Source organism: Cyrtonyx montezumae, unplaced genomic scaffold (genome assembly GCF_038088225.1).
Source record: "Cyrtonyx montezumae isolate F1298 unplaced genomic scaffold, pur_monq_1.0 scaffold_4, whole genome shotgun sequence".
Lineage (NCBI taxonomy): Eukaryota > Metazoa > Chordata > Aves > Galliformes > Odontophoridae > Cyrtonyx > Cyrtonyx montezumae.
The window spans coordinates 11,524,792-11,539,428 of NW_027072045.1; the positions used below are offsets into that span (position 1 = coordinate 11,524,792).

At 43.4% G+C, this 14,637-nt stretch overlaps 1 protein-coding gene across 5 annotated transcripts in view; it reads left to right on the forward strand.

Annotated features, from left to right (window-relative positions):
* The window catches only part of NT5C2 (5'-nucleotidase, cytosolic II), a 52,476-nt gene that overhangs the window by 24,276 nt on the left and 13,563 nt on the right, over positions 1-14,637 (forward strand). For 3 of the 5 annotated variants that reach the window (XM_065746457.1, XM_065746459.1, XM_065746458.1), the window contains exon 3: positions 2,798-2,871. In XM_065746457.1, the coding sequence (XP_065602529.1) occupies positions 2,798-2,871 (74 nt within the window). Of the gene's footprint in view, positions 1-522; positions 621-2,797; positions 2,872-13,557; positions 13,618-13,713; positions 13,756-14,637 lie in introns of those variants that run through there. The other 2 variants (XM_065746462.1, XM_065746461.1) reach the window with 2 other exon arrangements.

Below are 14,637 nucleotides of genomic sequence, written 5' to 3' on the forward strand. Positions count from 1 at the left end.
TTCACCAGCTGTTACCAAGGCAGGACTAGTATAGCAGATTTCTTGTTTTGATCTGAAGACCTGTTTTGGAACAAAAAATATGCTTTTAGATGTTGTTCCTTACATTGCCTTCAGTAAACTTTCCCAGGTCATTGGTATCACCATGTGCTGTGTCTTTTATTTAGTCCCAGGGTTCAGTTTGTAAATACTCTGAAAGAAAGTGATGAAAAATGTCAGAGGCTTAAAGATCTTTCCATGGTTTTGGTCAGTTTGGTGTCGTCATCATCTAAACATAGGGACGCAGGACTGGAAGCGATCTCTTGGGTCACAGCTCCCTTGTTTTCGCCTTTCCCAGGCACTGTCGTATTGCCCTTTTTATAAGTGCATTCAGCTCTGTCTCAGCAGCGTTTGTTTTCTGTCCTCGTTTGTGAAACTGTTCCCAAATGTTGCAATTCTGAGTCGCTCTTCAGACTCCCGAGCTTCTTTAAATTTCCCTTCCTATTCCTGCTGTGTCCAGAGGGGACGGGCAGTCTGAGCATTTTGCTTGGACGGAGAACTATGCTCCAGGGGCTGAGCCTAAAGGAGAAAACAAAATGGGACTCTGCAGGTTGGACAAAAAATGTTGCTAGCATTTCCCAGAGGTATGTTATTCCTTCTTAAATCTCTCTTTTAGAAACAAACTGTGCAAGGATTAGGTCAGAAATCATGTGCTGGATTGAAGTAATAAATAGTACTTCCTGGCACCAGCAGCAATAGAACGTAATCATCTTCATTATGCAAAGTATGAGACTGTTTAGTACTAAATAACATTTTGCATTGGCCTCTGCTAGATCGGATCTATCAAGATGTTAAGGCAAACAAACACTGATTGAAGCTGTGGATTCGGGTAATCTGCTCCACCTACTCAAAAGCAAGAGGCATTTTTGCATTGCAAGAGTGAATTTGAGTGATTTATGATCCCGTCTTGAGTTTCCAAAAGGCTTTTCTTTACTAGTGTACCGGGTGGGTTTTTTTGTGTTGCTTTTTTTTTTTCTTCTTTTTTTCTCCCCAGATTTTGTCTTGTTTAGGTAATCCATAAATCTATCAGTAAAGATAGTCATCACTAACCTCTGTGGCCCCTCGGTGACAAGCCCCATTGTCAAAGGCAGGCGATGCGCCAGGAAACTGTGACTCCCAGAGAGAATGTGCAAGGTTAGGGGCAAAGCATGCTATTGCCGGAGAAACTATTCCAAGTGGATTTGTGTGGAACAACAACGATATCCAGTGACTAGTTAAATTAGCCACAGATGTGTTTTCTATACCACTGTCCAAGAAGATACACAGTACTTTAAGGCTCGGTTGAGGCATAATGATCTTCTGAAGTCAAATCAGATCCAAGCAAAACTGCATCTGTACTAGGAAAGCTTTTAAGGAATTGTGTAACATGATTCAGGCAAGTAGATGAATCAGACTGCTGCGAACTGAACAAGGAGCACATCGGTGAGAGATGAGGTAAGGCAACTTGCATAGAAGCATGACAGTTAGGTGTTAGTTTGCGGCGAAATCGCCGGCTTTGGGGGTCAGCAAAGCAGCAAGCTGGCACCAAGTGCCTCCTGCCCACAGTCAGGCTTGCCGTGAGCTTTCCGGGGTATCTGAGTGCTTGGCTTTGCACTTACTGTCTCCATTGCTCGGGTCTCTCTGTGCCACTCCTTCTCCCGCGGAGTTTGGTTTCTAATTACTGTGCTGAGGGTGATAGAGTTATTAAAAATTTGGAAAATTTTCACATACCGAATGCAAAGTACAGGTGGAGGACTCGTGGCTGTTCTCATACAGATCTTTGCCTCAGCATCACGGCTGGAGCAGAATAAGGGATTTGTCTGAGCTCGGTGCTGAGAAGCTCAGCTTCCATCCCGCACTGAGCTCCTGCCTGCGCCGCTCAGACTCATCTGCGGCGTTCCGATAGCAGGCGGTGGGGAGAAGCCCTGCTGAATTACAGATCTGCTGTATGCTTTAAAGTTCTGGGGAAACATGAGCAGCTTAGTGACTGCAGTAGATGGAGCAGGAAGCAAGAGAAGCTTTTGTTGCATTCCCTGACCTATTTCTTTACTGTGGTATTTACTTGAATTTAAATTGGATGTAGTGTGTTAAAATGTTGTGATCAAAAAGAGCCTGGAAGTACACAGCTTAGATTCTCACTGCAGTACGTATTAACGGGAAAAACTGAATTAAAAACTAGTGTTGTTTGTGGAGGAGTGGCAGATTTTATGACAGATGAAAATCACATTTTTCTCAACAGAAATATTGTGGGTGAAATTTTTGTCTCTGTTTTTCAGAGGTCTATTAAATGTTTATTAATCATATTGATATAAATGTGATAACGAATATTTGCTTTGAGTTTCCAGATAGAATTCCAAAAAGGGTTCGAATGCTGTGAGTTTATTCACAGAAATGTTTTCTCTTCCTTCCCTTCTTACCTCTTTGTAATCTTTGATTTTAATCAAGCAAACTGTATTGCTTGCTATCTTCTGTTTCCACTTGAAGTCTGAGTTCTTCTTCAGGAGCTTCTGCACTTCTATTCTTAGGAATTTTTGCAGGTCACATGCAAAACCATGTGTGTGTGCATGCATGCGTGTATGTCTCTAGATGGCATACCAATAATTAGAATAACCCTGCAGAGTCATGGCTTTGCTTCAGGAGGACTCATGGCAAAAAATGAGTCTTGCCTCTGTTTTCAGGTATATTCTAGTTTTGACCTAGGACACCAGTCAGAATATATTTGCTCTGAAGTACATTTGTGTTGAAAATACACCAATGGCTTTGTTTTTTTCTCTCTTTACAGGGTCTTTGTAAACAGAAGTTTAGCTATGGAAAAGATCAAGTGCTTTGGTTTTGATATGGATTATACGCTCGCTGGTGAGTATCTTCTTGCTGTTTATCACTGACTTAGTTTGGAATATTACTTCTAGTTGAAAGGAAACCAGTTATTGATTGGGCTACTTCAGTTAGCAGGTGTTTCCTGTGTTAGCAAATATTGCATTCACTGTTCGTTCCACTTTCATTTCAGGTTTTTCTCTTTAATTTGTTATTTGGAAGTCGTATTTGCTCATGAGCCACATAGCTTTAGTACAGTTTCAAGGAAAGTGAAACTTGAAAAGTATAATTAATTGCTTATTTTCTGCTGTCGTGTGATATTGTCCCTGATGGAAGCTTGATTTTGAATGACAGTGTGATTTTATTATCCTTGGTGCATATGATGGGCTGCACCTTTAGTCAGCAGATGTTCTTGCATCTTGGGAGGGTCATTTTGGAATAAGTTTTTCTTTTTCCCACTCCTCTTTTGGCCACATCAGCAATGCATTTGTGAGAAACAGCAAGGCAGGGGAGCATTATGTGTTGGCTGAACAAGTTAATTTAGAAAGCATTGCCCGTGCTTTGTGGCAGATAGTCTTTAGGAGGTTGCATAAGACTTTTAGTTTCATACAGTTTTCTGCAGGACTTTTCTGCCTTTCAACTACTTGACAGGCAACTTCTCTGAGACTTCTGCTGCAGGAAAGGGTGAAGTTACAGTTTTCTGTGTTATCAAACTTACATGATGTTATGTATTTTAAGGAAGGAAAAGGTAAAAATGCCACTTCCACTTTCCTACACTACTGTGTCAGGCAGGCTGTAACTAAGGTCTTCACATAGAATTCTACCTTCTTTCTCACTACCACTTCCAAGATTGTGGATAGAAAGTTTGTATCAGTCTTGATATTTCAACTTAAAATACTGAGAATACGCTGAGCTACATGAAGTAGAGTGTGAGCTTCAGCTAATAATAGGTTAATGCAGTGTGTCAAGTGTGGTCACCTAGTTACCATGGCCACTGAGTAGAAATGAGAGATGCTGTGGGCAGTGCAAGGGGTCAGTGGCTAAATGAATGTTAGGAAAGGCTCCGTGTGCTCACAGGCTCATGGCTGGACACAATGCTACAAAAAGCTGTTTTGGAGGATATTGGAAGGAATTGAAGTTCAGATTTCAGTCACTTGCTTTGGTGCTTTTAAGCTGTTATCAATGAGGCACTAGTTATATGTAAAAGATTTGGTTACTCAACACCTGATTTATAAATCTGCTTAAAGTTCCTGCCACTTTTTAAGTCATAAAGTGTATCACAGTTAATCCGTGCTGGATTTTCCAGATACAATTCCAAAGAGGGCTCAGATACGACTGCAGGCACTTTCCATGTTTGTGTTTCCCAGCTGTGACAGCCTTACGGCCAGGCTTTTAGGGAGTGCAAAACAGTTCAAGAACAAATGCTTTAAAAAAAAAAAAGAAAAAAAGTTGTGGGTTTCACTTCCATACTGAAAGAACAACTTGCACAAACTGGCAGCATTTCCAAGGACGCGGGTGATCCCAGAGGAACAAGAAGCGTGTTGCTAACTGACAGAAGGAGAGTTTCAGCACTGTCCTCACTCCTCCGACTGTTCATTTTACTCAAGTGTTGCGTAAACACAGAGCAAATGTGTTGTTATCCACGAAATGATGCTCAGCTTGATGAGAGGAAAAATGTGAAAGTTTCAGGCATCCTTAAACAGTTCCTTGGGAGGTGGAAACGTGAGGCTGCTGAGGCTGGAAGGTCACAGCCATACAATTCAGCAGGCAGTCGGTGCCTTCAGGGGAGTTGAGTGGCAGGATATGGTGCAAAAAAAGAAGCAAGATGTGATCTGAGCAGAATACAGGAAATCTGGACTGCTCGTGGGTAAGCTGCTGGCCTGTGCCTTCTCCTGTGGTACAGCAAAGATAAGAGCTGTAGGTGGTTTTACAGGAAGCTGTAAGAATTATAGTCAGGCTGGGAAGCCTTTTTCAGATGGAAAGCCTTGTGCCTGCCGAGTACCAGTTCCCCTTTCCATTTTAATCAACTGTGAAACTAAGTTACCTGTTCATCTTGTTACTGTCTCACTGTCATCCCTTCTCTGGGCTTTTGACATTTGGCCATTATTCGCTGTGTTTAACTGTGGCACAATTGAAAAATTATTCATTAATTGCAGGGACTTTAAAAAACAGTGTTAAAATATTATAATAATTAATTAATTGGAATTATAATGAAGAAGTGGGTCAAGTGTTGCATTAATATTTTGCAGTGCATTTGTAAGACCCTGTCATGTTCTCTGTCTGGGCAAATTATCCCTCACAGACTTTCACATGGTTAGGCTTACCGTTTGGACTTGTATATGTATGTTTATTTATACACACACATACATTAAGCTAGTTTATCTGCAGTTTAACACTTGGAAATGGTGTCTGCATATCAGATGATGTATGGTGAGCAGATGGATTTTGAAGGCCCATTCATGACTTGTGTGAATAGACAAAGGCAGAAGAATGGAAGCTCTCCTGGTGTCCTCATCTGATTCTCTACATTTGTGCTTTCAGATGTTTTAAGGTCACTTTTGTAAAGTTGTTTAGAAGTATCCAAAGCATAATCTTATTCAGTGATTGACAGCAGCCCGAGTCGTTAGCCCTGCCTAAAACTGTGTGCTGTGTTTTTGCTCTGCTCTCTCTCATGAGCTTTTACATCATTTATAACCTGATGACAGCTGTAGCTGTCAGTCAAAGATTTTGGCAGCTCAGGAGCAGATCGATTATTTTTTAACACCCTGAATTGCCCACTTTGTGAAGAGGAAGTGTCCACGAAAGAGCACAAAGCAACTCTCTTTCTTCCCAAATCAATGGCCACTTGTAGCACCAAAAGCCTCTTTAGGAGGTGATTCAGTACCAGAGAATTCAGAATCATTCTGGACTTCAGAAGCTTGAGATGGTTTTGTACTTGTATGAGTTTAAGGAGACAAACCTACTCATAATGGCACTGTTTTCTATCTTAAATGAGCTCATTTTGATAGGAATGTGACACTTCCATTTGCAAGTATGTATAGATGTAGTAACACCTACTGCACACATGCTGCAGTGATCGTGCATTTTGCTACTTGCATGACTGAGGGTGTCAGCTTGCCAACTGACAGCAGTTTTAGGATCATCACGTTACACTGCAAATAAAATATGATTCCAGACGTTTGTTTTATAGGGTAATATTTCTTAACCTTATTAAATTAAAGGACCGCTTGACTTGAAAACAGAAGATTCGAGGCTGCCTGATGCAGCACTGCCATAATGATATTGTTTGCTCGTCAAAATTAGATTAAACTTTGAATTCTTGTTAATAACTTTTATGTTCTCTTATTGTGTTTGTTTCTTTCCCTGCTTAGGGTTGTGAAATACTGTTCATAGAGGTGGGTTGGGCAAGTAAAACCTTCTTGAAGAAAACAGCCTGGAGGTTTTAGCCTTCCTTTCTGAGAAATTATGAACATTAAATTGCTGAATTTGTAGCCACTGTGGTTTCAGCTGGAAATAATTTGGCCACTAAGTGCTCAAAATAAAATGAAAGCAAATTGAAATGACTCTTGCAGGATTTAGATTCGTCCTTATCCCCTCAAGGATTACTATTGCATCCTCATGGGGTGAATGAGGTCTCCTACATGTATGGAAGGTCCCATTGCTCCCTGGGTTGCTGTGCAAGGTACACTAATACCAGAGGCTCCAAAATCTTTGTTGAAAAATCTGTCCCCCCTGAGAGAAATGGCTTTTAGGGAAACTTCATTTGGCTGCTTCCTTCTCAGGGTGAACTACACTTTTTAATTATTAGGACTGGATCTGAGCAATGCAGGAGGCCTTGGCATTCCTGAGTATTACATGGGATGGGTTGCACAATGAGGTTGTGGATAGATGTCCCTTGACAGGCACAGGGCTACAGGAGCAAGGTTTTCAGACTGTCTGTAATTTCACACCGGGCCATGGACAGATGGAGATGGAGTTACTAAGTATGACAAACCGGGTTATGCTTGAAAAGATTCCTCTGTGACCACTGCCCTTCTCCAGACATTACAGCCGTGCTGAAAATGTTATCTTCCATCTCTGAAGTAGAAAAGACATAAGGTCAGCAAGCAGGATCCTTTCATTTGGGAGGCCTTCCCTGTACTGAAATCACTGCTGCTTCCATGTTCTCCTTAAACCTATAATAAAATCATCACTAGTGGCTGCAAACTGTTTCAATAAAAAAGAAGGGGAAAGGAAGCTTGAAAAATACTGTTTTTATTGTGTGCAAATATGATTAATTCAACATAATCTGGAATGTAGCTTGTGTCCTGGAAACGTTGCCAATGTAATGCCAGGGTTTGGTGCACTGTGAATGTTTTATTGCAAAATTGCTTATGCTTTCAGCTGCATTTCCCTTCTCATCACGTGGGAAATACATGAGAAAGGCAGCTTTAGTCATTGTTTGTGGCTGCCTTTCTCAACTTGCTCCAAAATGCAACATGCATAAACAGGTTTGGCCCCTTCCTCACGTTCCTGCCTAAGCCATCTGCGCTGTCTGGGGGTGAGGGAAGTTTTACACACCTACATCTTATTTGGAAGTATTTGACTTTACATAATGGCTCTGGAAAAGATCCACCCAAACAAGTCAGTAGGATTGGCTGCAGATCTGGGAGAAAAGGTGACAGCTGAGAATTGGTTCTTGAGTCCATCCAGTGTTTGTAGCTCTGTCGAGTTGTATCACTTGGTATGTTTCAGTTTCTACAACTGAAAATGGGACTGACAAATTTGTTCCTTGTGTAAGACTTTCTGGATTACGCAGATGAAAAGCAAAGTATAAACGTGGGAGTTTTACACATGAAAGGTTGAGCTGAACACTTAACAAAGCTCATAATGTAAGCAACTACAAAGAAATATTTGTTCTTCTGCTCAGATGCCATGGCTGCATGTTTACTTTTAACTCAAATACAAATGTTCTAACAGAGCTCTCCTGCTTAGGTTAAAGGTTTGTCATCAGTTTCATCGTAGTGTAAGGACTCTGGGCTTGGAAGCTCTGCAGTTCTACTTTTATCCTGGGTCTCTGAGTAATTCAACTCTGTGTGTCATTTAGAAGTGTGGTGACTAGGGAGGGGGGATTGGTTGGTGTGACAACAGTGGCCTTCAAGCTGTCCTAGCAGGCATTGAGAGATGCTTTGACGCTTGCATATCTGCTGTCTACGTTTTCATGTCTGCATGTTTCAGTTTTAACAGGTGCAGATTTTGCAGATTTCAGAAGCTGTTTTGGCCATTAGTGTTGTAAAGATGAAGGCAGATGGAGAAGTCGAGTTGTTCCTAGTATGCTTTGAGCTGGATGTTTCTTCACATACCAGTGCAGTGCTAGGGTGACGGTTGACCCTGCTCTCCTTGCGTGGCTGCTTGCAGGAGTTAGTCTGTATAAAGCTGTGTACTGCAGCAAACCTGAGATCTGGAGATGTGGCTTTTCAGCATGCTGGCATTGGGAGTGAGGGGAAGAAGGATGTGTTGCTTGCTCTATCCCAGTAAATCACTGCCTGACAAACTGTTCATCAGCCATCAGTGAACACTTAAAGAATTGGAGCATTAAACAGAAGCTGTGGGAAGAACAGGTCCTCGCAGCGTAAGGAAGGTTTCAAAGGCTGTGATAGTTTGCTCTCTTGCTGTCAAGAACATGTGAATAACACCGACTGGGTCAGCAGTTCCTGCTTTTGCCAGACAGATAGAAGCATGGAGCTATTTTTCAATCTAATAGATGCCCTTATCTAGTGATCTCAGTACCACAATAGAAGTACTATTAAGTTGCAAACACTCCAGAGATGAAGCAGATAGCTTTCTCTGTAGGAGGAACCAAAGCTGAGAGCATAGAAGGATTTAACTCTGAAATCACGTTTGCTAGTGCTTTGTGAATGCTTTATTTTAGCACATGGCAGAAAAGCTTGTGTATGTGGCTCATTGACAGCATGGGCATTTGTGCTACATATATGCCCAGGTGCATACCATTAAACAAATTAAATGTGTAGCTTTAGAGGACCACTCTCTTAAGTGAATATGGTCAGGCAGTGAATCTTACAGAGCTGGGGGAGATGTATGTGGAGAACATCTGACTTTGAGACTCCTACACCAGCCATGAGTTTTCTCTGTTTTTTCATGTTTCCTTCTGTTTTCAAAATCGTATCCAAAGGGGAAGTGAGCAAGGCCCTCAACAGGCAAGTAGAAGCGATGTGGAGGGAAATAACAAGCCTCATCTGCTTGGATGCTGATATGCCTGAATAATGTCTTACATATAGACTATAAATGGCTGCTGTGCCTTTAAGTCATTTTATTTCTAGATGCAACCAAATTATTTTTCAACATGAAGCCCATGCAACTATTTCTTCTCTGTTCAGGAAGTCTTTATTGAAACTAAGCCCATATTTTGGCACAGTAGTTTGTTTCCATGGAAATGGAGGGATATTTCCATTATGGGATTATGACTTGCAGTGGGCTGTATCTGAGAAAGGTGAATTATGAAGGCCACTCATTAAACACAAGAGGATTATCCTGTGTCAGGGAAACAAAAAAAAATTCCCATAAAGAACAGGTGACTGTGCAGTCATCTTTAAAATACTATTCTGGAGCAAAGGAATGTTATGCCAACAATTAAAATTGACAAATTGAAGTTTCTTGAAATGCAGGGTCCATCTGAATTGCTTCTCTCAACATGCAGAATGTCACCTCAGTGCTGTTGTTACCTCGAGCCATGCATTTTTATTCAGTGGAAGCAATGTTTCCAAGATGAAGCTCTGTTTTGCTGGCCTCTGAGGCATATCCAAACAGCCCCAATCTTTGTTACATCAAAGGCAAACAAAATGCAGCAGCAGAAAGCTAAAAATATCTAGCATTTACCAATGAGAGCACTAACAAGCCTGCTTTAGGAAGAGTTAAAGCTGATGATGCTTGACAACATTTTTTTTTTCAGTGTTAAACAAGTAGAAACACAGCACTAAAGCAACCTGAAGTGTACAAATCCAGCAATTCAGAGCCAAACTGATCAGACCATGGTGGGTCAGTCTGTGGAGCAACAACAAATGCGGTCTTTACAGATCCTTTTAGCATGCGGAGTGGGAGCTCAGGAGCTGATACAGTTCCAGGTTAGAGGTTTTGGAGCTGAAAGCTGTGCTGTGCACTTGGGAATGTGTGCAGGAGCATTAGAGGTAAGGAATTTTCCATCACTCTGAGGCTGCAGAGTGGGTGCCGAGCTGCTTTATGGGCACTGCTGCAGTTGTGGACTGCAGAGTCTTTGTTCTTCTCTTTAGATGTGTGCTGGTTACCACCCAAAACCAGCACTGGACTGTCCAAAAGAGCACCGGGAGGCTGCTGAAGCTCAGATGTACAGAGTCCAGAAGGCTCAGCCCTCTGATGTGCAGTGACTCTTGGCTTGCTTTCTTTTACCAGATTCATCATCAAAAACATCTGTGGCTGCACAGGGCTCTGCACAAGATTGGCTCTTCATGCATGGGGTGCAGCTCGTGTGTGAGGCATACAAAAATACAGCTGGAGGTCTTGTTAAGGTCTAGTTCGCTGATCACCTCAAATATGTAATTTCTAATGAAATAGAAGGGGTGCATTAAGTATGGAAGCATGCTTAAAGCACGGCTTTGTCTTGCTGCACAGAACAGGGCTGCATTTGGTAAAGTTTGTTAGGATAAATGAAAAATATGATCAGTGTAGCATTTCAGATTGAAAAATTGACTGAATTCAGAGAAACAAAACCATACTGCTGATAGCCATTTTGTTTGTCCACTACTAGGAAATCTCCATATAAATAGAAGCTGAAATACTACAATTTTGTTTTGCATAATACAGTGTGGTTTTATTTATGGTCTAGTGGTTAAAATGAAACAGCAAGGTTTGAGGAGGGCTGGGTTCTATTCCTGGCTGTTTTTCAACTTGTTTTGACCTCAGACGAATCCTTTATGGTCACAGTTCAGCCAAGTCCATAAACAAACAGCAGTTGGGTGATTCACCATGTTCCTAACTTAAAAGGTACGAGCTGTCCCTTGGGACTTCTTGGGGTTACAACCAGGCACATTTACCAGTTTGTTTGCAGGCACTGAGCTCCTGGGTCAGCACAGCTCCAATGTGGGCCCCCAGCACAGTGAGGCAGAGCAGGCCCATCTCCTCTCCAGGTGGCCTGAGACCCATGCTGTGAACAACCAGGCCTTTCTGCCCCTGTGTCTGCATTCTCCCTGTGCTGGGGGAGGATGCTGGGAGCTGAAACGCCTGCATTTACCGTGGCAGAAGTAGTGCAGTGCTCAGACTTCCATTTCAGGGCCAGCACCTGACTGCAGCAACCCTGGTTAGAAAAGACCCCACAACGTGAGCTGATGTCATGAGTATCCTAGAGCATTAATCCTATTATTTCATAATTGTATGTGCAAACTGATGGTACTAGATTCCCGAAAAGCGTTTTGGTGTACAAATCAAGATCATTATCTGGTTATGTCTGGGGAGCCTCAAACTGCTGGGCCTGCAGCTGAGACAGGCTTTCCTCAAACCATGACTCTGTGGAATGCTCACCCAGTGCTTATTCATCTGTTTAATTAGGGTTATTGCTTCAGAGGGGTTTGCTTTCTAATTAAGTCCAGTGTGCCAAGTACCTGTGGGGTTGGTTGCACAGTTTCCTTCTGGATTCACAGTGGTTGTGTGGAATACCAGAGATCTTGGTGGTACCTCCCAGTGGTGCGTGGCTCTGCGTGCCCGATGTCAGGGCTGTGTGCAGAGAGAGTGCTGACAGAGTGGAGAACGGTGGGCAGAGATCTGTCCTGGTCCGGGATGCTCACCCAAGATCCCATTTGGTAGACCATGGTGGGGCAGATTCCATAGGTATTTTTACTGCTACGAGGGACGGATTGTGAAAGGACATCTCGATTCTCAGGGGTTTTCATCAGCACAACACTGATATCAATGTATTCCTGATACGTGCTTGCATTATGTATTTGTGATGCAATTCAAACTATGGATTGATACTTCAGATCAGCAGAACTTTGATCCTGCTCTTTATGTGTGGTGTGTGTAATTTCAGAAATGTGTTTGTACAAGCTTAATTATGCATGCTGTGCCTGTATAGATGTACAGAAACTTGGCTATTGTTCCCTCCTGCCCACATAGGTCCTAACGGCTGGATTTGCATGCCCCAGCTGCTGGAGAGTAGGCAGCAGCTGAAATAACCTGCTTCTAGTTATTTCACTTTCAGTTCGTCAAGACTTAACACAAAGTAATTGAGCTGCATTTCCTGTGCTTCAGAGACAAGGCTCAACTCTTCACATTATCTGTCCGCTTTTCGACTTACCTGTCTTCGTGTCATCTCTAGAGTACCCAGATAGCAGGTAGAATTTCTGAAGACTGAGTGTTCCTTAAGCTTCTTGCAAGCCATCACTGGAGGTCATCACCTGAAGTTTGAGAAATGCTGATCTTATCTGAATACCTGAAATTAGGAAGTCTGGTAGTGGAAATCAGATGGAAATCTGGCAGCCAAAGCTGTGAGGGCAGGCTAAAGTGTTTCAAATCCCAAATCTCAGCCACCAGGGCCAAGGACGGGGAAGCCCACATGGACAGTGCTCTCAGCACCTGCATTGAGCCAGAATGCATCCAGGTGATGGGGCAGGCATGTTGGGCACCGATTGCAGGGGGCCGCTGGAGCTGCTCCAGCCCAGAGGAGCTGTCTGAAAGGACGAAGGCGTGACACTTTCATGGAAGCATGAGAAGCTGCCCTGCCTGGATTGAAAACGTGTGTGTGGGGAGGAGGAACAAGGAAAGAAAGAAATGGGCAGCCCTTAAAGGGCTTTCTTCTCTCCACAGCTTAAACTGAGCCATCGGAAACACTGCTGCCTTCCCCAGCTACAGGCTCTTAAACGCTTATTTTCAGAGCAGCCTTCCAGGAGGTCTGCATACTTCTGTGGGTCCTTTTACAAGGTCGTTCCAACTTGCTCAGCTTTGCATATAGTGCCAATTTGATCTCCAAAGCTGTTTCTGAGTACTCCATGCATACCTGTAAGTTGCAAAGCGGTCTTTTCTTCTTCCTGTGTGTGCTTGCAAACCAGAGCACTGCAGTAGGCTGCAACAGTGTGGAGAATTGGTACTGGTTCATCCTGCAATGCTTTACACTTAGAAGCTCAAATGTAAACATAAGTGTTAAAGGGTGCTGTTGAATTTGGATGTGCTGCATCAGACTGACTCCATGTTTGAGGCTCTTGCTGGGAGGGCAAAATTCTCTTCTCAGGCTCCCGGAGTAGCTCCTGACTCAGTCTCCTGGGTCTCCTGCACGGACATGTGCAGGTGTTTCGTGTTGTGAAAGAAACGGAGTGCCCTGACAGCAGCAATCTGTCACCAACCGAGGGATGGGCAATAATGGCAAAGCCCCAGAAAGAGCATGAGACCGTTTCTTGAGTCGCTTGCTCTGTGTCGGAGAGAATCCTGGAGGGTTTATGTCACTTGGGCAATGCACGTGTAGCCCCATCCTTCTGATCACCACTGAGCTGATGATCTAAGGCTGCTTTGTGGATATGAGGACAGAATTTTGCCTGAAGGATGCACGATTACCAACTGTGCCTCCTCTATAAATCAGCTGTAAGTGCATTTGGAATAGCTGCCAGGTCGGCTGCCGAGCTTACTCGAGGACACAGCTCCAGCGACACCGTCCCACGTGGCACAGAGCTGTTGCAGTTTTAAAATCAGTCTGATTTTTTTCTTTAACAGGGGAGCCCAGTGTAACTCCGTCAAGACTGGAGTGACACTCTGAATCTGCATCTGCCTCATGTGAGTTAAAATCCTGGCAGCAGCATTTTGCATAAGCTGGAGCCTCTGTAGAGAGTTTTTTTTCTTTTTTTCTTTTTTTTTTTTTTTCCTTTTCAGGAAGGCTATAGAATTGTTACTGTATGTGTCTTGGCAGCAAAGGTAAAAACAACCACAAAAATGCATGAGAATGGCATACCTTACTGCACAACCCCGCTCCTTGCAGCTCGGCTCCCTCCTAACACTCCTCACAGACCAGAGGCTTGCAGCGTTCACTCCCGGGGTCCTGCTTTTAACTTTCACTAGTGTCGTTTTAAGGCAAGTGATGATGTGAAGGGGAAGCAGAAATGCTCTCAGCTGGCTGCTGTTTTTTAAAGATTTGGTTGTTTTCTTTCAAGCCCAATTACGTAATGCACAAGCACGGGGTGTCCATCGCCCCGAGCCATCGGAGCATCTGTCTGTGCTCTAGCACAAATTATTTTAATAACTTTTCCGTTGGAGGAGAGGACTTGGCACGGTGGAGAGACATGGCCATTGAGCAGTGAAAAGGCAGAAAGGAGGTCGGGGTGAGTTGCAACACATGCTTCAATTGTACACTCGCCCCCTGTGTGCTTTGGGCTGAGGGACGGCGAGGGCACTGGGGGCTGTGGTGTGGTGGCTCTGCTTCTCCTTCATAGGGATGGTGCTGCTCAGTGGGGTGAGAGCTGAGCACAGGAGACACTGCATGGCAAACAGCCCAATTCCTGCAGCACCACAGCCTGCGAGTTACCTCCTGTTGTGTTTCAGCACAGGACTGGGGAGGTTTAAGCTCCCAGAAAGGTTTAAGCTATTTTTTTCATCATCCATCTGCAGAAGAAAATACCGCTGTGCCCTCTCTTTATCTCCTTGGATGCCTGAAGATAAGATGGGAGAGTGGGGCCAGCCCTGAGTACAATACTAAAACACATTTTTTATCTAGGCTAAGCAGTCTATTAATGCATACGGCATCACCCCCAGATGTGCTGCTGTCATTACAGTACTGCTAGCCCATTCCTGTTTGGTCTC